Source organism: Poecilia latipinna, unplaced genomic scaffold (genome assembly GCF_001443285.1).
Source record: "Poecilia latipinna isolate Pla-1442-1.1 unplaced genomic scaffold, P_latipinna-1.0 Scaffold156, whole genome shotgun sequence".
Lineage (NCBI taxonomy): Eukaryota > Metazoa > Chordata > Actinopteri > Cyprinodontiformes > Poeciliidae > Poecilia > Poecilia latipinna.
Genome location: NW_015112772.1, coordinates 499161 through 525127, shown reverse-complemented (window position 1 = coordinate 525127; position 25967 = coordinate 499161). Strand labels below are relative to the sequence as shown.

The 25967-nt window shown below is 40.4% G+C and overlaps 1 protein-coding gene across 2 annotated transcripts in view; it reads right to left on the bottom strand.

Moving 5' to 3' along the window:
• plxna4 (plexin A4) overlaps positions 1–25967 on the bottom strand; it is a 239317-nt gene that overhangs the window by 7571 nt on the left and 205779 nt on the right. For both annotated transcript variants that reach the window (XM_015029533.1, XM_015029532.1), the window contains exons 18-28: positions 24258–24494; positions 23821–23967; positions 22509–22743; positions 22223–22365; positions 19776–20044; positions 12899–12965; positions 12029–12175; positions 11410–11569; positions 7383–7486; positions 5049–5148; positions 2931–3121 (exon numbers count right to left, since the gene is read on the bottom strand). In XM_015029533.1, the coding sequence (XP_014885019.1) occupies positions 2931–3121; positions 5049–5148; positions 7383–7486; positions 11410–11569; positions 12029–12175; positions 12899–12965; positions 19776–20044; positions 22223–22365; positions 22509–22743; positions 23821–23967; positions 24258–24494 (1800 nt within the window). The remainder of the gene's footprint in view (positions 1–2930; positions 3122–5048; positions 5149–7382; positions 7487–11409; positions 11570–12028; positions 12176–12898; positions 12966–19775; positions 20045–22222; positions 22366–22508; positions 22744–23820; positions 23968–24257; positions 24495–25967) is intronic.

The following is a 25967-nucleotide window of genomic DNA, read 5'->3' as shown; positions in this document are numbered from 1 at the left end:
AGCAGATACTCAATTTGTTAATTACAAAGTTGACTCAGGTTTACTCAACCTACTGCAGGACTACTCAAAATCTTTGTTCTCAGGCCACTTTTATTCAAATTGATATGATATTCCTTGCCTGAAATATCTATGACTTACAACTTTACAGTACCACTTGACCAATAAGGTTAAAGGACAGACGTCTTTGTTTTTGTTCCCCAAAAAAATATGGTTAGAGATGCAAAACTGATTGATTGTTCTGTGGTTAAGGATCACAAAGCAAATAAAAAAAATAATGAAAAATCTCCAGTCATCATGGACTCAAATGTTCTTTCAAAGAATCCCACTGAAGTATGTCACAAATGCAATTTTCTATCATAGCAAAAAATGCCAGAATATATATATATATATTTAAAAAGGGACTCATAGCCACCTATTATAATGGAGTCTATGTATATAAATATATACAGGTTAAAAAAAACAATAGTTGCAACTCATTCAAGAGTTACCGTTTCAAAAAAATAAATAAAAGGAAAGACTGATCAGGGATTTGGACACAGAGAGCACAGCACAGAAGAACAAGAGGAGGGAATAAGAAAAGGAAGGTAGGAGACAGAGGGAAGGGCGGGATACTCCAAGGAAGAAATAGTAAAAGGTAAGATACACAGGAAAAAAGAGGAAAGGAATGAAAAACAGAGGAAAAACACTCAGAAAGGACAGAAGGAAAAGATGAAAGCACACAAAGAGGAGGACACTTTCTGTAGTCAGACTTAATTTGTAGTATTAAGTCTGACTACAAATATTTTTCATGCCTAATTTTTGTCTTTTTCTAATTCTTTTGGGAGCTGGGAAATGCTTCAATTAAATTCCAGCGTTTTCCAAGCTGCTTTGGAACCTTGTGGGCACACAAGTGCTCAACCTGTAACACCGTCCGTCATCTTCTATCTCGAAGGCTGCTCTGGTATCGACCCTGTCGTCGTCACAGGGTTCTGTGGAGCTGGTTACTGCCAAAACACCCCCACCCCACAGCCATCCACCCTGTTATTAGACTGCACTCTAAACACAACGTGTCATCTGGATGTTTTGATGTCGTTCAACAATGAAATGCAAGGAAAGCAAACAATCAGAACGCTGGAGGGAAGAGGAGCCCCACCACTCACCTGTGTGAAAGTGAGAAAACGCACCCTTTCCCTGTGCCACTAAATAAAACACCTGCTGCACCCCCCCACCCTCACTCCAAAGCCTCGCCGGTGAAGCTAATACGAGAGGCATGAGCCATGTTGCCAGGGAGAGGTATTTACTGGCAAGGCAAGAGGCAAACGCAGTCAATTACACCGCCTGTCTGCCTAATCATTTCTCACCAAGAAAGATGGCCAGCCAACATAGACTGGTTATTTCACAAAAACAATCCATTTTTAAAGACGATGCTCTGTCAACAGCCAGAAGCTTCCCTTTCTCTGCACCTCAGAGTGGGATAACAGCAGGGAAACAAAGCGACTCGCTGAGGCTGTGAGCCGACATGACTGCATGTGTGAAGGTGTGTGGAGGGCTGTGCAGTACATGTCATGGTGACAGCTGCTGCAGCTCCCCGGCTTCCTTTTAGTCTCCAATCACCAGTTTGTTTATTAGTTTCTCTCATATGCTGGTTATGTTCTCTGTTACAGTCACTGTTACACACCTCCTACCCTGCTAATTGAATACCTGATTCTGCCAACACATCTGCATGGTAGCTATCCCCCCAGAGAACATGTGTACTACATTTAAACATATTCTCCTGTTTTTTTTGTTTTTTTTACCTTGACATTTCCTCGTCAAAGTGAAGTCTGTCTCACAAAGGGCTGTCTACTTGCCGTGTCGGCCTGACTTTATCGGTTTCGATAAGTTTAGCCTATTATCATGAGCTCCGGTTAAGGGGAGAGGTTTAAATTTGACACCTGGTGTCTGTGCTTGAAACTCTCAAAGTAAGAGAGGCAGTAGCTCCTGAGAGGCCTTGTTGTGATGACTGAGTCTCTCTCGCACAAGCTTTTTTAAACAGTTTGACGTAAAATAATACCAAACCGTGACAGACAGAGTGACATGACATACATAATTTGTAAGCACAGTAGGAAAATATTGTACTTTGTTTTCATAAAGTGCCTTGAGATGACATGTTGTGAATTGGCGCTATTATAAATACATAGAATTGACATACATTGTGGTTGGCTAAAATTGCAAACCACTTAAAAAAAACAAAAAAAACAATGTGAAATTGTTCTGATTGAAGCAATTTCAGCCTGAACATTTCCAGAGCGTAGCCACCCTTTTCTTTTTACTGCCTCAGTATGTCTGGCTCCATCTTTCTAATAATGTTAGTCAAATGAAAAAAAAAAAAAGGTGCTTTAAGAGCAGATTGTGATTTACATTCAGCTCTAGGATCAAAGTCACACTTCCCTCTAAACCAAATTAACTATTTTCTTTCCCATCTTAGAGGCTATTGTCCAAGGGCACATTCAAAGTGTCTCATTTTTTATCACCAGTTCTGTTTGGCCATATCATTTTTGTAACATTCACAAGCTTTGGAGCCTTTTTTTTCCCCTTCTTCTTCTTTAGACTTTTTGATATGCTGCATTCTGTGGAACGGTAATGAAAGAAGCAAATAAACAGAAATATCTATTTTCCTTCTCTCACCTGAGGGGGTAGAGAATACATTTGAATAATATTTTCCACAGAGATGATTCATCCCGAGCAATCATGAATATTTAAATAAAGTGAGGCTTTTCTGAGTCGTCATAACACCGCGTATAAGGGTTATAGTGACCGGTCACGCTTTCGCTTGCTCAACTGCTTCCAAGACATTAAATGATGCCACACTATGCTCAGATCCCAATAAGAATATGTGTAGATAAATATCAACAAGAATACAATTAAAGGGGATTTTTTTTTTTTTTTTTCCTTCAGCAGGTTTCTCTCACCTTCGTTGCCAGAAGTCGTGTCAGGTAGATCTCGGAGACCATCTTGCTGCCACGGTCGCCTTCTTTCTGGTCTCCGTGCTCGTGGTTCTTAACCAGATGCCAGACCTTCACCCCACTCTCCAGGTCAGGAGTGATCATAGGGGTGCGGGAGCGCATGCTGTCCGGGCTTCCAGTGTACTTAATCATGTTCTCTGTGGAGAAAAAATGTTTACTTCAAGCTGGTGGGAATCACAAGGGCAAAGACCATTCATTGCTGTTTTCTTTCCATTTATTCAGATTTCTATGAATATACAGTAGGAGTAAGTCTATATACTCGTCCAGATTCTAACCAAAGACTTCAATGATTTTTCCTTTCCCCCCCCCCCCCACATCAACAATGAAAAAGAAACAGCTGGAAAACAGACTAAAATAAGCAGCTGTAACCTAAATGTCACGACGGAGCAGGGCTTTGGCTCAAGGCCTCATTTCACAGGTCCGTGTTCTCGCCTTTGAAACTTTCAGAAAGTCCGCATGGTTAATTTTTCACAGCATCTCCTTCAGTTGACAAGACATTATATCGGCAGCTGACAGGAAATCGAACAGGTGTCAGACGAGATGAAATATGTATGGCCCACCCAGCGGTCGGCGTGGCGATGACATTTCCAAACACATGGCTCAATGAATGTTTACACAGTGTGAAAAAAAATTGATCAGTGGGTGCGGTCTGTGGGGAGAAGTGTAAAAAAAAAAAAAAAAAGGGATTTTCACAGTGCCAGAAATCAATCAATCTGTCCAGAGAAGAAAGTGCAAGCAGAGTATGAAGGAGAGAGTTAAAAAAGAAAAGATGGATATGGGGGGAGTGTGTTTGGTATCGATTACTGAAACTGAATGAATGATCAATTGCAAATGTTTTTGTCTCTTAAGGGAGACTTCAGTGAGCGTCAGCTAATTGCTGTTTTTTTTTTCTTTGTGGGGACTTAACTTCACTCTGCTGCATCAATCCGTTAGTGCCGTAGGGCAACACAGGTCAGAACTGTGACCTTTAGGATTTAACACAAGTGTGGTTTCTAGACAATGCTGTGCCAAAGCAGAACAGGCCATTATGTAAAGAGCAGAAAAGAAGTCATGGTGTTTGCATACACGTTGAAACTTGTACCAAAAGGTTCCTCCTCTGAACTCTCTCTGCCTCATCTCCATGTTTGTTATTTGCCAGTTGCACTCAGGAGGAGTTCAAAGTCTCTCCTCAAGTACCACACCAGTCATGTAGTCATTTATATTTCGAGTCAGTCCCATTAAAATAGTAGAAGGAAATATCACCAGCTTCCTTCCTCTCTCGTGTGTCGGAGCACTCATGTCCTATCTGGTGTCATTAGGTAGTAGGGAGGTGAGGCTTGGACCGTATGGAAATGAGGCAATGCTAATGTTGTGGCGTTGGCATTTGAAGTGCCTGAAGTGTTTGTGACCAGTAAAGCTAGCCCTTTGATCAGCATCTAACTTGATGGTTCGGCAGGCTCAAGGAGACGTGGAGCAGACGGGCAGGCGGAGGATACATTGGCACATGGAGGGATGAGAGGACACTCTTCTATGTCTCAAGAGGCCTGAACAAGTGAAAGGAGAAGGTCTATTTGGTCTCTTCATATTTTAGAAATCCTTTCAACTACTCTAATACGCGGCTCGTCTTTCTTGCTCTGACGAGCACACGTTTACCCCCTGGAGGATACGTGTGTATATATGATGCACTTCTTCTGAAACTTTTGCACATTTTGTCAAGTTACAGACATAAACGGTTTTTTTAGTAGAGACTTTTTTTTTTGTTTTTTTTTTTTTTTTAGAACGAATCGTCACAAACTTGCACAATTGCGATGAAGACAGAAAGTGACGCATAGCTTTCCCTATTTCTTATAATTAAAACATAACATTTTTCTTTGGATTTAGTTCTGGACATTGAATTGGACATAAAGATGTTTTGATCCAAACCGTCACATTATGTCTCTCTCCACGTATTTCTCCCAAATTCTTTTAAAGCTGTGTATCCCCTCTCCACCCCCTGCCCCCATTTCACAATGATGCAGTGTATTATGATACAAATTATATGCATTTAAAAATAAAAGGTAAAGATATGCAGCGACGGATTCTCACCGTATTTACTTGCAGACGTTCTGGACACTGTGGAGTTATTTACCGAGTTGTAAGCTGTGACCTGCTTGGGAACCAGGGCCATCACAGCATTATCAGGTACCTGGAAAACAGACGCACGCATCATGAAATGACTCCTCAAACACAAAACTGTTTGTTTTGAGGTTTTCATTTTAGCAGACTTCTAACACAAGCAGCCAGAAGTGTACATCATTGTGTTGGTGTAATTTCCCCTATTCCCTTTCATCTCTTCTGGTTTCGTGTGAGTAAACACAGAATGTGTTATTACCCTTATGCGCGGCGCTCAGCCCACACATCCCCGCGATGAATGACGGGGGGAGTGAGGGTTTAACAGAGCATTGCGGAGGGGCCTGTGTGAGAGGGGACGTCCCACAGTCTCCATTTAATAATACATTTTCTCCAAGGTGATGTGTTCATGGAAATGTAAAGAAACAAGGAGTGTAAATGAATAAAAAGATAAAAAAAAAAAAAAAAAGTCAATCTGCCTCTCCGACAACCAGTCAGCCAAACTGGATTCAATTAATACAGCTGGGATGGGGACTTTTTCAGCCACACACACACAAAGAATGCCTCCTTTTTGCATAATCAGGCTATGCTTTGGGGTTAATTGAAGTGATCTTTATCGGTGTGTGGGTGGATTGGACAAGCAGGAGTTAGTCTGCATGTGTATATATATATATATATATATGTGCGAGCTAAGGCTTTATTAAGATTGTGTCATTATTTCACCCCATCTCTCAATCTTATGCATAATATGTTTATATCATTTGTAAGCAGGAGGCCCACAGGGCAGATTCTGATTTTCCTTTGTGAGGAGCCCAACAACCCTCCAAGAAACTCAAGTACTCGCCCTCATCGCTGCTCTTATATACTGAATCGATATGCAATGAGCAGGGGGACCATAATGAAATGTGAAAGAGAGGAGTGGCATTTGAGGAAATAACATTTGGGGAGTAAAAGACAGAATACTGAGCACCGTTTCCCCAAAGAAAGAAGACGGCAATGTGTTGTAATGGACAGATTTATTCTGCCGGTGGTTACGTGTGGTTTCACCAATCAAACTCTTTCCTTAGCAACTGAAGGTTGCGTGAGGTCAGAAGGTTATTTTTGCAAATTTCCAATCAAAGCCGATTAACAAAGAATCCCATAGCGATAGTGATTCTGATCAGTAACTATGTACTGTCTTGCTTCCTGCTTTGAGGTTTGAACTCTACAAAGTTGAATTGTCGTGAACGTTTAAATGGTTTGATACTTTTTTTTTTTTCCTCTTTGCTTTGCCTCCTTATAATTTTTTGAGTGGTTCTGAGTGTTTTTCAGGGTTTTTTTTTTTATGTCCGTCAAGGAGAAGTTGCCCTTTTTCTCAGCCTGAAAAAAAAATGAATTAACTTCTGTCTTCATTATCTTATCTCCGATTCAAATCAGCTCTCTAATCCATTCCACCCACGCTTCATACTCCCAGACTGTTGACACTTGCTGCTGCTGACATTTAATTTAGGCACCACGCAATTTGCACTTTGGAGGAGACAGTCACTACTTGCCTAGCTGCTTGAATTATTAGCACCATATTGGTGAGGCAGGTCCATTTTCCTTTGTTTTTGCTACATGGACACTTAATCTTCATATAACAAAAGGTAAAATGCTGTAAAAGACTTCAATATCAGCTGTCTTGTTATTCAGTAAATTAATTACAAAGTCTGAAATGCTTTCATTTGAAAACAGCCACAGCCATAAGATAGTATTTTTGATTGTAACAAGCTTGACACCTTTGGTATCTCTATAGTCTGCATTAACGTGGTTCAGTTGTGAAAGGTTGATAGATCATAGCTGGTTTGAGGACTTTTCAAACTCATCCCTCTCTTTTTAATATAGAATCAAAATTAATTAGGAAAATCCTTTTAGTAGGCTCACGAGAAAATCCAACTGTTTATAGATTTTAGACTTTATTCACTGCTATTTGGATGCTGAGTCTTACAGCACAGACGTAGTAACTATAGAGTACAATCAACATGAAAACCGATTTGTTTTTCTGTACCTCTTTTTTCCCCTCAATTATAAGTAAATAAACAGTATTAGTTTTATTATTATTTAATGTGTGATTTGTAATCTTTCAAATTTAATGCGTATTCTGAATAAATAATCACGAGAAATAAAAGAAAACCAAACATGTTTAGAAGCTCGACAGGGGTTTCTTTAAAAAAAAGAAAAAGTACCTTCAAAGAAAATTATAATTTTCCAACAAACTGTCATCTTTACAACTGATTTACTCAGTATTTTTATTTTTTTTATGTTGAATGCTTTAGTATATGGACAGCGTACCTGATAGTGGAACAGCATGTTGAGTCTCTTCCAGTCGCCTTCAATCTTCGTGGTTATGTCCTCATCTTGTAGGATCATGCGTTGTCCTCTCCCCTGGCGCCACTCTGCAAAGGAACAGGAAATAAAAAAAATACTGACCCCATTTTCCAAATACCCTCACTTCACTGACAGTAAAGACTTTTTTTTTTTTTTTTTTTTGTCTGTTGGGGGGGATTTGGTTTTAATCTCCCCTCTCTCCATCTGTCAAGATATCACCAAATCTTACCATGTTGTTTGATAAACTGGGCCGCCCTTTGGGACGAGGAGGAGGGAATTTTGGCGCTTGTACCAATGCCTGACTTTTGCTTTTGGGAATAGCTAGCACTTTTCAACCACAACAACTAAAAAATGAAATCCTAAAGGAGATGTTCAACAGTGGCAATCAATATTTGGAGGCAGAGTGCTAAAAGGGAATGATGTTGTATCTCTTGGTTAAAAAAAGTTTTGTTTTTACCAGTTTATACCACAGGTAACTTTGTAGACTATTTTTTTGTTTTGGAAATATTTTATTATTGTCTCAAAAGCAACACTGGGATTTGCTTGGAATATGATCCAGAGGGGTTTTACAAAGATAACACACTGAAAACAAGGCAAACGCTGAGCTGAAGTTTCTTGTTTGGTAGAAGACTAACATGGGGACGAGGTCAGACTGGGGCAAACCAGGTCAAAGAAAATAAAATCTTTGAATGTTTTGGAAAGAATCTTCAGCCCAGCACTGCTTTAGTAATGCTGAGGTTTTTCTTTTGAATTTTTATCGAGTTAATTGGAATGTTTTTGAAGGGCAATTAAACTTTTATCACCTAAAGTGTGCCAATTATTTAGCTCCCACATGTCCACGATGTAACATTTCGGTTCTTTTGGGAAAACAGTAGAAGGTGATGGATGCAACCTTCCCGTTGGTACCGCATCAGCACAAAACTAACGGCAGCTTTGATCAAATACTGCAGCGACATTATTTGAGAGGGAAGCGAACAGCCATATTGGAAACAGGCAGCTGACTCTTCTGTTCTGTTTTTAGGCATCAAGAGTTTTCTGAACATATAATTCTGTCTGTGCCCCTCGCCGAGAATCCTCACTTGCGTCGGCCACTGTCATCTACTATTCTGATCACAAACAGGAAAAACAAAGCGGCAATCACGGTGCTGCCTGATGAGGCCTGTCTTTGGAGGATCCACCAGAGTTGTGTTCGCATCTGAAGAATCTGCAGGAAATAAAGATTCTCCTGTTGTTTTTGTCTGCGCAGTACATCTTTCTATAAAGATGCAAATGAGCTCCGGTCTCTAGTCAAGGCTCAGTAAACAAATGAAGAGGCTCAGAGCGAAAGGAATGGCAGGAAAGATTTAATAATAACGATAAACACAGGGTAAAACCAGTGCAAACTGAGATTCCCCCTTGTTCCCAAATCTGGTGGTTTCTAATCAGTCTAATCAGAAGGAGTCAGTGTATGTTTGTGCGAGCAAACAAAGCCAAGGAAATGAGGGCTTTGGCAAGAAGAGATGGCAGGTCTTACTTTGATTTACATAAATCCATAACATATTTGCAACAAGGTGCATAAACACAGTATCTTGCTATCTCCTTGAACTTCAGTGTATTTTATTGGGATATTATCAGACAGATCAACACAATTTGGTTTATAGTTGTGAAGTAGAAAAAGAAGCTTAAAGCTATGTTATGTGTGGAGTCCAGTCCTTAAGGGCATGTGTTTCCAGTGGGTTTTTTTTTAAATACCAGTTTCTGTTTTAACACAAAAATAGTTCAATTTGGTCTTAGTTCCTCAATCACCCACCACCGCATGTCTGCTGTGTCCCCAAAATGGCTTCTGGTGAAATTGAAACAAGTCTTGTCATGTCTTTCTTTTTGTCCCTCTCATATCCAGACAAGATTTGCACGAGTAAGCCTCGTCTAATTCACAGATTCCTCCATCCAAGCTGTGATTCTTTACCACTGAGTTGCCATGGGCTTCTTAACTTCTCTCTCCTCGGTAGGTTTGGCTATAGTCTCAGTTTAGTAATAGACTGAGATATTAAAGATATTAAAGTTTTGGTTTATAACCCAAACCTGGCTTAAACCAGGTTTGGGTCTCCATGATCTCCATGATGCTGAGTATTCTCTTATTATTCTTTACCAAACCTCTGACATGCCTTCAAAGGACACGTTGGACTATTTTTATAGGATTATTAGTATAACGAGGATTGGATTCACATTAATATCCCACTTTTACACTTTTTTTTTTTTTTTTTTACAAACATATTCCAAAGCAAGCATTCTTCTGCACACTACATAAAATGGTGCATCACATAAAATCCACTGAAATACATGACATTTGAGATTATTAGGGTTTGTAAGCTGACGGGTTGAAAGGTTGAAAAACAGTCGTATTTGGTATCCTTAGGAATAAACGACAATGGTATTCGGAGGACATTTGTAGCTTGTCGCACAGTGGAATTAAAGACAACACTCAGGAGAACAATACTCTAGGTCAATTTGTCTCAAGACACGGATGCCACAAATCCCATTACCCTTTTTAGCCACTGTGATCAGTCTGTCTGTCTGTCAGGGAGAGTTGGAGATGTTTAGCTCGGTGCTACATGTTTACCAGTTATTTTCTGAAACATAGTATTTAAAAAAAAAAAAAAAAAGATCCTAATTACATATGCAAATTAAAATCCTACAGCCACGTGTGCTCTGAGAGCATAATGGATTCATGATAAAAATAAAAAAAAAAACTTTCCTCCAATCTCGGTCGACATGTTGGATATATTCATTGAGGATAGGATTATGGAAAAAAAAAAAAAAATTATTCATACGTTCTCCAGTGAGCTTGCTCAAATGAAGACAAATAGACCATAGAGAGGGTGGCCCAAATTCCTCATTCCCTTTAACAACAACACAATAAGAGAACCACGTCTCCTTCCCAAGGGGGTCCATCAAGTTTTTTTTTTTTTTTTTTTTTTTTAAAGGGGTCATCAAAAGGATGAACCAGTTTTTCCACTTAGCTGTCTCTCAGACAGAATCCCCACGGTATGCACTCAGCCCATCTTTGATTTGAGATTGGAAAAAAATAAATAAATATTTGGCAATATCAAGCCATGAAAAGCAAAATCTTTCCTGATGAGACGGTCTGTAGGTATTAGTAGGGCAGGACACAGCACTGCAGTATCATTAATAAATAGCAACCAGTTAAAACAGCTGATTACGTGAGATACTAAAACATCTTTTTCACATTGTCAGAAACATCTATTTATAAAGAGAGAAGGCAGATTTTAAAGAAAGTAATAATTGCCTCGAGCGATTTAGCGATCAATCATCTGGCTCAACCAGTGACGGAAGCGTACCGTAATTTCTGCACTACTAAATGAATATGAGCTGCACTCACTAACTTTGAAAAGAAAAAAAAAAAGTATATGTACAGGCCTCACCTGTCAATAATCAGCAGGTGTCCATGTTCTAAAATAACACATTTATTGAAATGTGTATAATTTTTCCAAACAGTTCCTGTAGCACAGCCACTTAAAAAAAAAAAAAAATAGAGCAGCCTACCACGAAATGCTATTGATTGCCATCTTCACCTTCCTCCTGCGCTAAAACCACTAAAGTCGTCTTCCTCATTGTCAGAATTCAACAGCCTGACACGCTTCCTCAGCCTCTCTTTTGTCGCCGCTCTCAGTGTCACTTTCGTCTCGCTCTTAAGCTTGTGCTGTCCTCTTCATCACAGCACAGTCAAAGCCTTTCCAAAGTCATTGGTACAAATCAATATATTAACTGCATCAGTGTTCAAAGCTTGTGAATAAAACTATCAGTTAAGATTCTGGAAATTGTGACAGATTGATTGAAAGTTTTGGTCTGGTAACAGACCTTTTTTTTTTTAGATATTAGAACCGTTACAACCAAGATATCACCAATCTTAAAGAATAAAAGGAAAACACAATACTTTTGTTTGTACTTCTCAGAAAGAGTTTCTAAAAGTCATTAAACCTAGGATTCTTACCCAGGTCCATATCAGAGGCCTTTATGCGGTGTGAATACGGGACGTTCTTGTAGATGGCATCCAGGATTTTCTCCTTCACCTGACTTATTGTGTCACAGTTTAGGACCTTCACTTGGATCTCTGGACTTTTCTCATTCTCTGGATGTATGCAGTTGACCACCTGGAGCAAAAACACGAATGAAATTGACGCGTTGCAAGAAATGTATGTGGAGCCACCGATTCTAAACCCCGATCCCGAGAGACAAACCAAAGGAACATGAACAAAACCAGAAACCTGCGGTACCACAGCTGATAGCCACTAGTCACAGTAGAGAGGACTAAAGCAGAGATTTAGCTAACGACTAAGAGGATACAGAAGGGGAAATCTTAGTTGCTTCTCAGCTTGTGTGCAGTCATACATGCACTGAAACCCAGCCTTTTCTTGACAGCTCTTGCCACTAGTGAGGTCACCACTCTAGTGCCCCCTGTGCATGTCAAGCGTGAAAACAACAACTTCTGTGTCCCTTTGCAGATCTCACAACCGACCACCCATGACCACCCTATTCACTCTTCCTGTCCCTGAAAGCATATTAAGCATCTCCCCTTAGCCCCAGTACTCCAGGGCAGGTGAATCCCTTACCAGTGTCTTGTAGTCAATCTGTTGTCTGATGAGCTTGTCTTCGCTGAGCGAGTAGCGAGCCTCTCCTGTGATGGAGTCAATGGGGCCTTTCTCCATCTGCTGCTTGATGGCACAGAAGAGGGAAAAGAGGGGCTCGCCTGCACACTCCTGCAACAACATTTGGACAAATGCGTTTCACAGAAGCGGTATAGCTCAGAGAGCTATTTATGGGCTCACTTTTCTAGGAACAAAATGTTAAACTAAATGTTCAGAACAATGTAGTAGCTTTTTGTCAATGTTTCTAGTCCTTCTTTTCTCCGGTATTCAGTAAAACACAGAGATTCCCCAACACTAGATGATTTAAAACAGAAATGTTCACAAAAGACAGACTCTTGTTGCAAACAATCATTTGAATCAAAACGCTGCAGTTCCTCAGTCAGAAGTGGTTGCGCAATTACAAACCTTTTCGTTTCTCATTGCCATAAAATGAACAAGAGCACAGAAATCATACAGCTGGAGGTAAACTACGCTAACAATGTGTTAGCATGGCTTGAGCTATTTTCCAAAAAAAATAATCAGTTTCTAGACATGCTTCCCCTGATATTCCCGTTGATATAAAGACAACTAATTGAAAATGCACACACCACACTTTTTAGATATTTATCTGTTAGGAAACAGGAAAAGCAGGGCTCATTTTCCTTCTAATTCCAAATGATACTTTGTGATGGTCTAGCAGATAAAGACCCGATAAAATATGCTGGATTTTTTTTTACCGCAACTTCATAAAATCCCAGGGACACAAAAAATTATTACTTTGCAAAAACAAACACAAAAAAGCACTGTGTGCTGCATAAATTTGTTGAAGTTGAGGATAAAGAAAAGTTACTGCACCTTTAGAAATTTGTAGAGAAGGAACGTAAACCAGTTGGTCAGCATTTTCTCTGCAACAGACTCTGTCCTGCAAACAAGCACAAAGTACATGCTGAGATTTGATCCCTGCACTGGCATCATAAATATTCGACATTAGTGTCAAATTTTCTTCAAATAAAAGTGGCGGCAGCTGTTAATGAATAGGCTTTCACTGGACAAATGCATCTGTAAGGACATGAACGGCGAGAGCGTTTGCACACGCTATACGATGGCCTTTCAGACAATCTTTCGGCCGCCTTTTATGCTCAGGCACGCCGAGGGCAGCTCGTGTACAAGCGGCGGGGATTTTAATATGAGGCGAAGCAATTAAAAGCCTTTATTTGATCCCGGTGGATTGATGTTGTTAGGGGCCGCAGTGGCTCTGTAATAACACTGGCCTCATTATCAAGCGCTCCCTCGCCTATTCACTGGACTAACACTCGATCCGGGCACAATAGAAAGTGAATGAATACATCTGCCTCTCCTTCTCCGCCTGGCATCCATGCTCCACTGGTGGGGCAAAAGTAATGTGTGTGTGTGTGCACGTGCATTGACCTGGGCCAACAGTGTGATTGATCTCGTGTGAATGACTAATATGCATGCATAATAACAACAGCGGTGGTGGCAGGAGGCGAAAAGGAGCGGGTAGGATCGGATATCCTTTGACAGCAACCCTCGTGGTTAGCAGCGGGAGTATGTGGGCAATAATAAACACACACCCCTGCCCCTGCTCTAAATGAGAGACTACCGTAGACATCAATATTTCAGGATTAGTGTCCATTGTGCCCATTTGTGTGTTCAGTTTTTGTCCTTAGTGAGTCGGCTGCCACCTGCAGCCCTCCCCTCCCTTCACCATTCAGTCTGCCTCGTAAAAAAAAAACAAAAAAAAAGGCCTCCACGCTGCAGCGCGAGGGGGGGGGAGCGTAATGTGCCAGTGGGGTAGTCTGGTACCCCCCACCAGTGCTGGCACAACACCTGGAGGGGATTAACGTCCTGCTTCTCACTGTGCCTCCACTTTTTATTCAGCCCGTCCCGCCCTTTCCTCCATCCACAGATCCAAGGGTCAACAAGGTCACTTTTCATCTTTTCTTTCATGTGTCCTTGCTGACTTCCTCCCTCCCTCATTTCCATTTGGCTGCCCTATTCTGGATCATGTAATCGCGCACACTTCCAAATCCTCTCCATTTTCACAATTGTAGCCCGTCTGGGATGAAAGAGGCATGGGAAAAAAAGAGGAGGTGCATAGGGAAGGAAGGAAGGAAGGAAGGAAGGAAGGAGCAGTAAAAGGGTAAAAGAAGAGAATGAAGAACAAATAGCTTGGCTGAGTCTCAGACCCACATTTCTTTTTCTTTAACTTCCTTTTACTTAGCCACTTCCAATGGACATTGTGTGTTTTCTGTTTTGCCTTTGTGCCCAGACAAGTGTGTGGCAGCTTGAAGGCTTGTGTGCAAAAAGCACAAATTAATCCCACTGCGTACGTATCTAAAAATTAGCCCCTGTGCTCACTACTCTTTATCACGCGTGCGTGCGCGTGTGTGTGTGTGAATGGCAGCGGGTGCCAGCCCAGCAGTAATAAGAAGTCTTGGCGCACTCCCACCATTTAGCTTATGCTCATTCTCACTCGCAGCACTCTCTATTGGGAGCCGTGATGAAAATCAGCACTGTGATGGATCTGCTCAACATCTAACGCTTGTGTCTGGTATTACACCGTTTTAAAACAATCTTCATCCCAACCTCTCCTCAGCTAACAATCCAAACACAGCAACCTATGTTTTGGGTTAATCTTTTGAAATTCGCCGTGCCTCGTTGGCATGGCCAGGCGTTTGCCCACTTGGCGGTCAATCAGACGGGCCGGTGGATGCTTGAAAGGATCTAGGACCCAGGAGCCATGGGAGTTTTTAGGTATCCCTGATTAAAGAGGGACAGTGGGGGGATCAGACAGCAAAAATTTAAAAGATAGCACCCCTCCTCCTGTGTTTTTTTTTCTTTTTTTTGTGGTAAAATAATACAACATGATCTAAATTATTTTACTCTCACATAAAAAGTGTTAATTATTTCTGCTATTGCTAAAGTTACACCATACTGTTATATAACTGTTATCCAAATATTCCTGGATATTCTGTTTCTTTTTTGTTTTTCCCCAACATTGGTTGTGCTGATGCAAATGACACGGCATATGTCACTGAATAAATAACATTAAATAACATTTTATAGTGACCTAAAGCGAATCTGTATATGTATTGGATGTAATAGAGAACATAGATGAATTTTAAATAGACATTCACTGTGTAGGAAAAAAAAATAAAGATTTATAATTTTCAAAATTATGTTTTCTTATTTCTAAGAGTCACAGATGGATATGCAATTAGTTTATTTTTTGTTATTTCGATTTTGAGATAGCAAAAATATAGAATGAATAATTATATTTATTATTGTTAATTAGTAGGGTAGTCGCTCTGCATTCAGCCGCTTAACAGACATCTTGTTTATAGCTTACCAAGTGTCGTTTTGAAGCAGCAGTACTGCAATAAAAGTGATTGGTGGTGATAATTAGACCATGTATTTTCCAACAGGAAACATTGCCAAGCCGTTAAGATTTTTCTTTCACACGAACCAGGAAAATCTGTAGCTCCCCTTTTTCAGCCAGCTGGCCCGCAGTGCCCAACGACAGATGGGGTTGAGACGCTGCTGCGTCATGAGATGCTGCATAGAGTAGGAGATGACCGTCAATTTTCCTGCATCTCTTTAAAAGAACGCAAAAACCACAAGAACAGATCGTCCAATTTTTATTATTATTTTTTAAATAAAGTACTGAAAGCCTTGGTAGATCAGTGTATACCAGTGACACACCAAACTAAAAATATTTAAATGAAGTTGAGAGAAGTGAATTAAAAGGTTAATTTCTGTATCGGTTTCAGTCGCATGCCAAACCAACCATTTCCATTTCTTACTTTGGCTTTTTGTGGGTGAAGAATGCAAGTCATGCCGTATGCCACAACGTTCTCACATTAATCCAACGCTCCTATCCATCGCTCTCTTCCTGACGCACATGCTCAGTTATCCGTTTATTTCTCTCACTCAAAAAATTAGAGGCTAAAATCATTTTCTATCAACCAACATTATCCATATGGACCTACAGCGAGGCCTGTCCACCTGCATGCTGATGGGGTCTCTGTGCTGGAGGGTAAAGCTGTGATTAACACATAAGCATATTGGGTCCTCTTGACCACAATCAGAACTAATATTTTGATGTCTAAACTGCAGCCAAATAAAACTTAAGGCGGAGGTGGGGGTGGGAGGGTGTTTAGCTCTGCGTGACAGGAAGAGCGAGGGAGATGGAGAGATGGAGCTTAGAAAGAAGTTAAAGGAGTAGAATGCAGGAAGCAATACGACAGATGGTTGTGGAAGGCTCTCGTTAGTTAGCTTGCCTGGTGGTTGTGCTTCAGCACAGGTTGAGATGGGACAGATGGAAGGATGTGAGCTTGTGTGTGGAGCGAGGAGAGAAGCGCGCACACACACACACACACACACACACACACACACACACACACACACACACACACGTTTCTTGGAAGAGGAGGTAGCTGGGAGCTGTGCTCACATCCCATGCCAGAGCTCGCGCACTTTAAGCATTGATTTAGCAATCAAGAAAACAGGGAAGGGGGAGGAAAGGGCTGGGAATATAGACTGAGAGCACGAGCGTAGGACAGCGAAAGAGAAATAAAGGTAGGTCCGACATTACACATGCGATAAGCTGAGACGGACAGGAAGAGAGCTGTGAAGAGCGAACAGAGGCAGAAAGGAAAGGAGAGTAACACCGAAATGAGCAAACACCCACAAACAGAGAGAGAAAGCTACAGGCGTGGAACAAATTAAAGACAGATAAAAATAAGAGGAAAGGGGTGAATTCTCCCTTGTTTAAAATTTCAAGTTTGTGTGTTTGCATCAAAGCTATTTTTATCTGCTAACCAAGGACACACCAGTCTTCACAGACTACGGGGTGGCATAGCTTGCCGTATCAGATCTGAAAGTCATGCTGGGTTGGTGAAGCAGGAGATTTAAGGAGGAATAACGGGATGCAACGATATGATCAGCGGCCATCGCCATCATATGTTTGACAATTGGGAAATCAACCTGAGTGCGGATGTGATGTGAACATGTGTTTCCCCTTCTGTGCAGTCAGCATGGCGCTGGCATTTTCCCCAGGTTTTCCTGCTCTCTGTTGTCATCGAGGAGGAGAAATGTGCTTTGCATTTTTATTCTGTGGTTGTTGATCGCTCTTAATTTCCATCCAATATGCAGAAATAGATTTGCAGAAATAGCACAAACAGGGCTCTCGTGGCTCACGATAAACAGCGATCAAAGGGCTGACTTCCTAGCTCGTCTCTGCGCCTCGGCGTTCCAACTTTCTTCACTATGTAACAAAGCTTGAAGTGTCTTTACTGTCCTCGACTGCCTCACTGTTCGGCATGTACACCAAACTGTTCAGTTCTGGTCTCTTTTGACCAGAGTACCTACTTCCAGATCTCAGCTGTGTCTGTGTACGTCACATCTTTTAGATTTTTATTTCTACAAATTTTTTTGGAAAACCATGCAAAGCAAGGGTGCAATATTTTGTGTTGGTCTACAACATAAATTAAATGTATTAAAAGCAGTTTACCTTCAGGCATGCATTATTGTTACTGGTCTTAACAATAAAAAATATGTAGCTTTAGAGCCAAGTTTGCTCTATAAGAGTCAAAACTTGCAATGGAATAGTGGAAAAATAAATCAGTTTGCATGACGTTCGACGAGGCTATCACATTTAAGCAGGAATAAACAAAAAGACTGGATGGCTACTGTAAGAATGTGTTTTGATTGGTGCAAATCCCATCTTGACTTCAAACCATTAGTTTAAAGCGAAAACTAAAAACGGTGGAATAATCTTACAAAGCACCGTAATCAGGATTTCCACACAGGCCGCTGCATCTCTCTGCATCACAACTCGGAGTCTAAACATACTTCAACAAGACGAACATGCCCACTGTCTCTTGGACAGCACAGTGAGCGGGATTAATTTCAGCCCTGTCTGCCTGTTCCATGTTGCGTTTATGCATTTGTCTTTATTGGCAGAAAACACGAGTGTTTGCAGCCAGAGGGAGACTCTGAATTTGAATTGAAATGCGACGGACAACTTAATTTATCTCATGCCTGTCAAATCATTTGGGGGGTGAGGGGGTCGAGGCTTGACTGACAACCTGCAAGCAAAAAAAGCAACAAAACATTTTCTGTGTGCTCAGACGTACGCAGCTGCCCGCACTAACCATGTAAACAACAGCTATGAAAGAAGCTGGTTTACTCACGCAACCATAATCACCGCATTTACCAAACACCGCAGGCAGGACGCATAATCACATACAGAGCAGTGTTCAAGTGCATGCCATTCAGGCTTTGACTACAAATCCAACAGAGGACTGTGATTGTGTCAGAGAGCCATTTATAATCACCGCCCCCCCCTTTTTTTTTTTTTCATGAATGAGTTTTTCTTTCCTCATGAGCAATTTGAAATTGGATTCGCTGCTAATTAATTATAATTATTTGGCTAATGATGCGCACAGCAATGCGCTCTGATGTTTCTGACTCTGAGCCAGTGATTCAAGGTCACAGGAGTTAATCCAAACATGTCACAGATAGGGAACACTGAGAAGCATATGTAGCCTTTGGTTCCTGAGAGCGCACGTATCCACTGTAAACCTTTCATCTGCATCCCTTCCCACAAACAGCCAAACAACAGTGCTTGCTCAGACGTTTATATAACCCTTTTGTGGTGAAACTAATCTTTTGATTTATTTTTAGACACCCTGGGATGCTAAAAAAAAAAAAAAATAGCAGAAGGCTTGGGGGTCAGAACTTGTCCATCTTGTCAACAAACCCCAGTTTCAGTTGAGGGAAGTGACTACAGAACATGATGGTGCAATCGCCATGTTTTATTGCAGGTATGGTGATACTGGATGTTGTGCCAAACATACACGAAGCATCAAATTGGGCTTGCCATAGTTTGCAAGAACCAACGTCGCTCTCCACTGTGAAGCAAATTTCAGTCATAGACTGGGAGCAATGGGACCGAGAAAAGAGCTGCTGATGACAACTATCCTTGTGGAAAATCCAAACAAATACTAATGGAAAAAGACAAGACACACAATAACTAGAAATATGTGGGCAGAAGTCAAGGTGAGGTTTTTAAATCTGGTTTTGGTCAACTAAATAGCTTTTATACTAGCTGTGAAGCAACTTGTGACATGTACATGTTGAAAGACAAACAACATTTTACTTTTTTTTTTTTTTTTAACTTAGCACTGTGCTTTTTAACTTTTCCCAACATTTCAAACAGCATGAAGAAGCAAGTGTCCATAAGCGATTCCTGCCAGCTCTTGCTAATGATATGGGATGCTAGTGGTGCTGAAATCTGTGGTTAGTGTGTTGCATTTTGAGCCAGGTGAAAATCATGAAGTCTTTTCTTGATTAATAATGTAGGCATTTCAAACTACTCCAATGAACTCTATCGATTCTGTGATCAAATATCAACTGTGAGGCTGAGGAGATCGGCACGAGAGAACTTCATCTGATAATAAAGGTTTTCTATGCATTTATTTGTTCTTGGATGTAAAGTTGTGACCCAGTGTGGATAATTAATTCAAGTTGTTGTACAATCACTTCCCTCCAGACAAAAAATAAAATATTCAAAGAAATAACTTCAAAGCTGCAAATTACTAGTAACAAACAAAGTAAGTCATAACTGTCGCCCGTCAGCTGTGGGAATGAGGCCACCTGTGAAGAAGTGCAGCCTACAAAGTCCGCTCACTTGGAGAACGCTAATTACCTGCGAAGCAGCAATTTGGGGTGATTTTTGCTTTCAAGGTTGCGGTCTATCAGGTCAGACAGCAGGTGCTTCAGGACGTCGGTGGCGTACTCCAGCTTGCTCTGCAGCACGGTCATGATCAGCGAGGCCACGTTGCCGCGGTCCCTCATGGAGAAGCCACGCTGGGCCTCCAGAGTGCGAATAAAGCACAGCAGGAATGTTTTGTTGTTAATGAGCTGGCCAAAGAGCTTCAGCCCCTTCTCCACTTGCTCCTGGCGGTAGCCTGGCACCTGGGAGAAAACAAGAGAAATGAAAGAGCATTAGACATTTCAAAAGCGGGCAAAACGTGCAGATTCAAGTTGGCGTATTATAAGACGATGATACATATGCCTAATTAGTCACAGGCTCATTTGAATTTATTATTAGCACTCTGTCCTCCAAGTTAAACAAAGTTTTTTTTTTTTGTCTTTTTAAGAGGAATATAGCAACTTCATTAACATAATATTAAGATGACTTACAGCTGTGTTTGTACAACCAGAAACAAATGAAAGCCATGTTTTAAATAATCTTAACCAATGAATGAATGTACAATTTTCTTACATAGTCATGCATTAGCAATTAAATCCTTGGAAAGAATAATAGAAATGGGAAATAATTGACTGAGAAGGAAAAAAAAAAGGAACAAAAATATCAGGAACCTAGGGAGATGAGGAGTTTAACATGTTCTAGCTTTTGTCAGGTTTCATCTGAAGGTTGAGAATAAAGTGAAAAACACCAGGCCTCAGTAGGGAGTGTTTATTATTTCGATGGCACCGTGGTTCCATATTAATGCAAGTTGAAAGGCAGTGCAGAACTGTGAATTCTTCTCATCTGAGCCCACACCATCCCAGCACTGTTTATAGTTGTAACTTGCAACATGTGCGTCTTTCTCCCGCCCCACACACACACACACACACACACCATTTCTTCATAAACAGCACCTTAGGAGATTATGTTTTTTATCTGTCAGTAGCACTCTGGGTAAGACAGCATTGCTTTGCAGCGAATGCAGCTGTCAGCCCACATATGTTCCGTCTTTCTACCTTTTCCTTGAGGTGGTTGTAATCTGCCGGGAGCTATTGTTCAGTTGAAAGTCTAATTTTATGCAGCTTGTCAGAATGTGTTTTTGTGTTTGGGAGTGTTGGAGTATTAGTCGCTTGCGAATGCGGGGTTTTCATTTTTTTTTTTTTTTTAAATTACTGTAAGGTTTTCTGATGTGCAAAGCTAGAGGTACCACTAAATGGCTCCAACTTTAATTGCAGCAAAATTAAAGTTGGAGTCTTTAATTTTTGCAATCTTTGGGCTGATTACAAAGATAGTCACAATTAGAACTTTATCAGCTATTTCATAAACTAGCTACCATTTTTCTTCCATGGATTTATGTTGAGCTGTCATAAAAATGCATTGTAGAAATGCAGCGGGGGGAAAAAAATCCAGGACTATTTTAAAAAGGCAATATAATTATTTGACTACTATTTAATATGCCAGTTTTTAAATATAAAAAACGACAAGAAAGAAAACTTCAGCAATATTTTAGTGCCAAGAATTTTCTACGGCTTTGGTTAACGCAAAGAAAACTCCATAATCTTCCTTTCACACCTCCCCATCAGCACTTGGCTTTAAATTATTCGGTGCATCAATAATAATTAGGTGGTCATCAACAGCCAGGCAGTTTTTCCATTATGCTCTTTTTCCACATAATACTCTTCATATAGTTTGATATTTGTGCCAATTAAAACATAATTAATACGGCTTATTAGTGGGAAATTCTCATCAGGGATGGGATAGTTAACTCTGAAGCCAGTGAAATAAGGGCCCATCGTTATTGTAATGGAACAAGATGACCTGTTTAATCATAGTTGTCAGTCAAAGTTACCAGTGAGGATAAATGACTTAATGTGTTTTTTTTTTTCATTTTGCATTTCTCCTGATGATTGACTTTTAATTTGGTTTTGGGGATAAGGGGGGGGAAAAACACACCCAGTTACCATCTCATGTCATTTATCATTATTAATGATTTCACAGTTTTGATTTGAAGTCTATCTTGTTCGCTTTGAAATAACTCTTCTGTCAGCTATCAGAGGGCTTTTTGTTTACGAGGTAGCAACAACAGCCAGCATCTGCGTTAATTTCACCTACTGCGACCCACCACACTGGTAATTTGTTTGCTCATTTTGATCTCATTTCCAAAAGGGCTAATTGGATTACACTGCTGTTTGATGAAGACTGAAGAAAAGGAGTCATATTTTATTTATGTGCTATGTCAAGGAAACAAAGTGTGAGATTATGTTTTATCAGCTTGGAAAAAGTTCAGGAAAAACCTTGAAACATTTTTGCTTTACAAATTTGTGCTGGAATGTAAATCTAATCATCTCTTTTTAAAAGACACTTTGCTCAAATATTGAGAGGTAAACAGAAATATCTATTACCTCCAGATCTCTCAGTACAGGATGCTCCTCGATGCCTGGAAAAAGGACCCTCATGGTGTAAGTCCTGTAGTCTAGAAAGGGGATTCCAGCTCCATCTAGGTCACTGGTGAGCTCATGAATGTCTGTCTGAAGCTCTGCAAAAGCTGGAAGACGACAAACATTTTGCGTCAATGCACATATTTGTTGAGCCAAGAAACTGTTACAATCTCGACACAAAACTTGTTCATTGACGAGGAGTCAAAGGTCATAAAACGAGGGGATGTCCATTTTACGTGAAGGTTTTTACCTTCTTTGCACTCGAGTGCCACGCGTGACTCGAGGTTGTCCATCTGCATTTGGAGTCTCTTCAGAGTCAGGTCGCTTTCACGAGACTTGCGCTTGTAGGCGATCAGGACCACCACGATGAAAAAGATGAGCAGCGCGCCGGCCGCGGCGATGCCGATGATTGCCGTGCTGCTGAGCGGGCTGTCAGACGTGATGTGGACCACGCCGGGGGAGAATTCGATACCGCCAACACGCGCCTCGTCACAGAAAAACACGAGAGAGACACGTTCTAGTGCTGTAATAATTTCACAAAAAACATCCCTAGACATTTTCAAAATCAAACTTCTTTCACATTTATGCTCATTTATGGCCAATTATAAACATAATCATACAAAACTTCACTTCAAAATTGTGGGAGATATTTTAACAGTGATCAAAGTTTAACGTTGGAACTAATGAATGGATCAAATCCTGGTTGGTTTGAAGGACGGACACGCAAACTAAAGACTTTGTTGACAGTCGGATGGACAAACTGTTGGTTGTTTGAATGGATAATTGGGCAAAACTGATGGTTGGTTGTTTATTATGATGAAGAAATGGAGAAACAAATGGATTCAATCACTTGATGGTCAAATATATAGATGGTTTGAGGGAGAAACTGATGATTAGTAGGAGATGAACAGATGAATAGATGTGTCAAATGTTTAGACAGTGGAACATGTTATCTTTTTCACACTAGTATTTTTTTTTTATTTTTCAACTGCTATCCAGACCTAACCAATCATCTCCAGGCTGTACGGAGCCCCATCCATGCATAACTTTGGTTACCTTTTCAGTGGAATATAAAAACATCTCATACTGAATGCAGAACACATCACAGATTTCACCAAGTGTTTCCCGTTAGTGTTTCTTAGAAATCTAAACTATTTCAACTGATCAAACTGAAGTTCAAACTACAGAGAGCGTCGCAGATGGGAGCGTCTACACACTTCTGTTTATTTTACAGTGATGCGTTTTTATCTTTCTGCGACGCGGGGTTCAGGTGGTAATATCAGGAAATGCTTTGCTCAAAGTGGTCTCTCTTAAAGCCACAAATGGAATCTTTATTGAGTTTGCTTTGGCCCTAATTCTTCTTATTTGTTTGTCTTTCGTCTGCTTGTGGGTACCAACAGGAACCACGTGGCTGATTGGATTAGAACCACGCTCCGTATGAGAGCAGACAAATGGATAGATGGCAAAACAAAGAATGTCTGTCTCTAAATCTTTCAATTGATTTGCAAGACTGTTTGTTTTCCTTCCCAGCAGAGTCTAGACATTAGTTTATGCTGCATTACCAGGACTTTGTGGCGACCAGTCAGGTTGGGTGACTCGCAAAGAAGCTGGTTCTCTGACACCGTCAACATGCAGGGTTTGTCTCCAATCAGGACCGTGTAGTTCAACTTTCCATTCCCGCTATTAGTTGGCGGAAGAAAGTTTCGTCCCTGCAAAGACAATTCATGCCCTGTTTTCAATTGTTCAGTTATAAAAACGACGAGTCATTTCATTCAAATCATATGTAGCTTGAAATACAGGATATTAAGTTTATTTTAATATTTTCAAAGTGAACTTTGCTCCAGGTGTCCTGATTAGTTCACACACAAACCAACTCACAACACACCAATATTGTTATAAACAAGTTTGACAAAAATGCTGTGAGCCCATTTTACAATATTCACTAAACATGAATCAAAGTCTACAAGAAAAAGTGTATTGAAGATGTTGATCGACTTACTTTTAGTATGATCGGTGACCCCGGTTTAAGCTCTTGGACACCAGAGGGACTAAGTGGCTCAAATTCAGGGTTGGGGTAGTAGATAAAGTTGGTGTTGTTGAGGGCCATCAGGGACTGCACATCGTCCATTTTAAAGCCAAACTCATCGGGTTTTTCTGGTACTTGCTGCCTGGCCAGGCTTATGGACAGTTCTGGGACCTGACACTGCATAGTTGTGGAGCTCAGCACCTGACACATCTTGAGGACACAAAGATAGAGGAAAATTTGAGTTTGCAGGTACATACGTCTTCTTGCCCCAGCAGTTACAAGTCTTGGGACAATTTCCTTTTGTTTTTGTTTTGCTTACTCCTCACCCCGTCCTCTTTCCCTGTCAATTTGGTTTAGTTTTGGTTAGTTTGCGAAATATCTCTCTGTAAAATGGGCAGCTTCAAGAACTCTTCCCTGATTTCTTCTACATAAACATGTGTGCCTCAGTATGGCCATATTTGTTGAGTAAATAGTTAGCAATCCTGCTTCAAATGTCAGCATACTCTTTACTGACATTTGAATATCAAATATACCACAATAAGACATTATTTTACTTCAATGTATTTAAATATAATTACATTTGTAACATCTTACTGCTAATGTACTAACAGAAATTGCTATATGGATGTTTAAAGGTAGCAGACACACTTAATCTCTACTGATGATCAATCCAGCTTTAAAAATACTAAAGTTTTGAAAACATAATATGCTTAGGACATTTAGTTTGTTTCAATTGGATGCCACAAACATTAGGTGGTTTAATTTACATACTGTGTTGACAGTTTATATGAAATTTGCAGCTATTTGTTCCTTTTAATTCCTTTAATATTTCTTGAATTGCTCAGTTGAAGATGATAAACACCAACTTCAGGTGTTCAATTCTTTAACTCCTACAAATAAAAAAAGGCAGATTTTTTTTTTTAAAAAAGTCTAAATGTCGAGCCTGTTGGAGTCTCATTCCAAAGGTGGTGATAAAATAATGCACAGCTGGACACAGGATGCAGTTTCATCACTAGCAGATCAGGAGTGACAACTGAGTTTTACCTTTCCTTCATTAGCCTCTACCAAAGACCTCCCCAGCTTTTCTTCACTTCATCCTGTGATACTGCGATCCTTCCCTTTTCCTCTTTGACGCAATCTCTTCTTTCTCTGTCCAACATCGGCCACATTTCTATATTTTCTTCTCTTGTCTTGTCCTTCTATAATAGTCTTTGCTGTTGACTCACATTTGATGTATGAAACAATTTTAAACATTTATTTTTTTCTTTGTTCTACTTAAAGTGAGTCTTACTAGCAATGACAGATTGATCTATCACTTTAATGCCCCATGCCCCTCTATATCCTCCTTACATCTTCATTCCTCTCTGCCTGTCAGGACACTGACAAATCAAACTGCAGCACAGGTCTCCCTTGCAGAGATCTCACATCTCCACAATAACCCCTGCCATGCAGTCATTCAAACTATTACCTGTCACTGTAATTGGCTCCTTGAACATCAGACTTGACAAATCCTGCAAGGTCTTCAGGACATTACTGACATGTATAAGGCAACGGTATATGTCAGGCACCAGAATGTAGGGGAGGAAGAGAGAAAACACTTCTGTTTTTTTTTTTTTTTTTTGGCAAAACATCTCTAAAAACACTTTCGACGTCCGGATCCGGTTTTTTTTTTTCCCTCTCTTC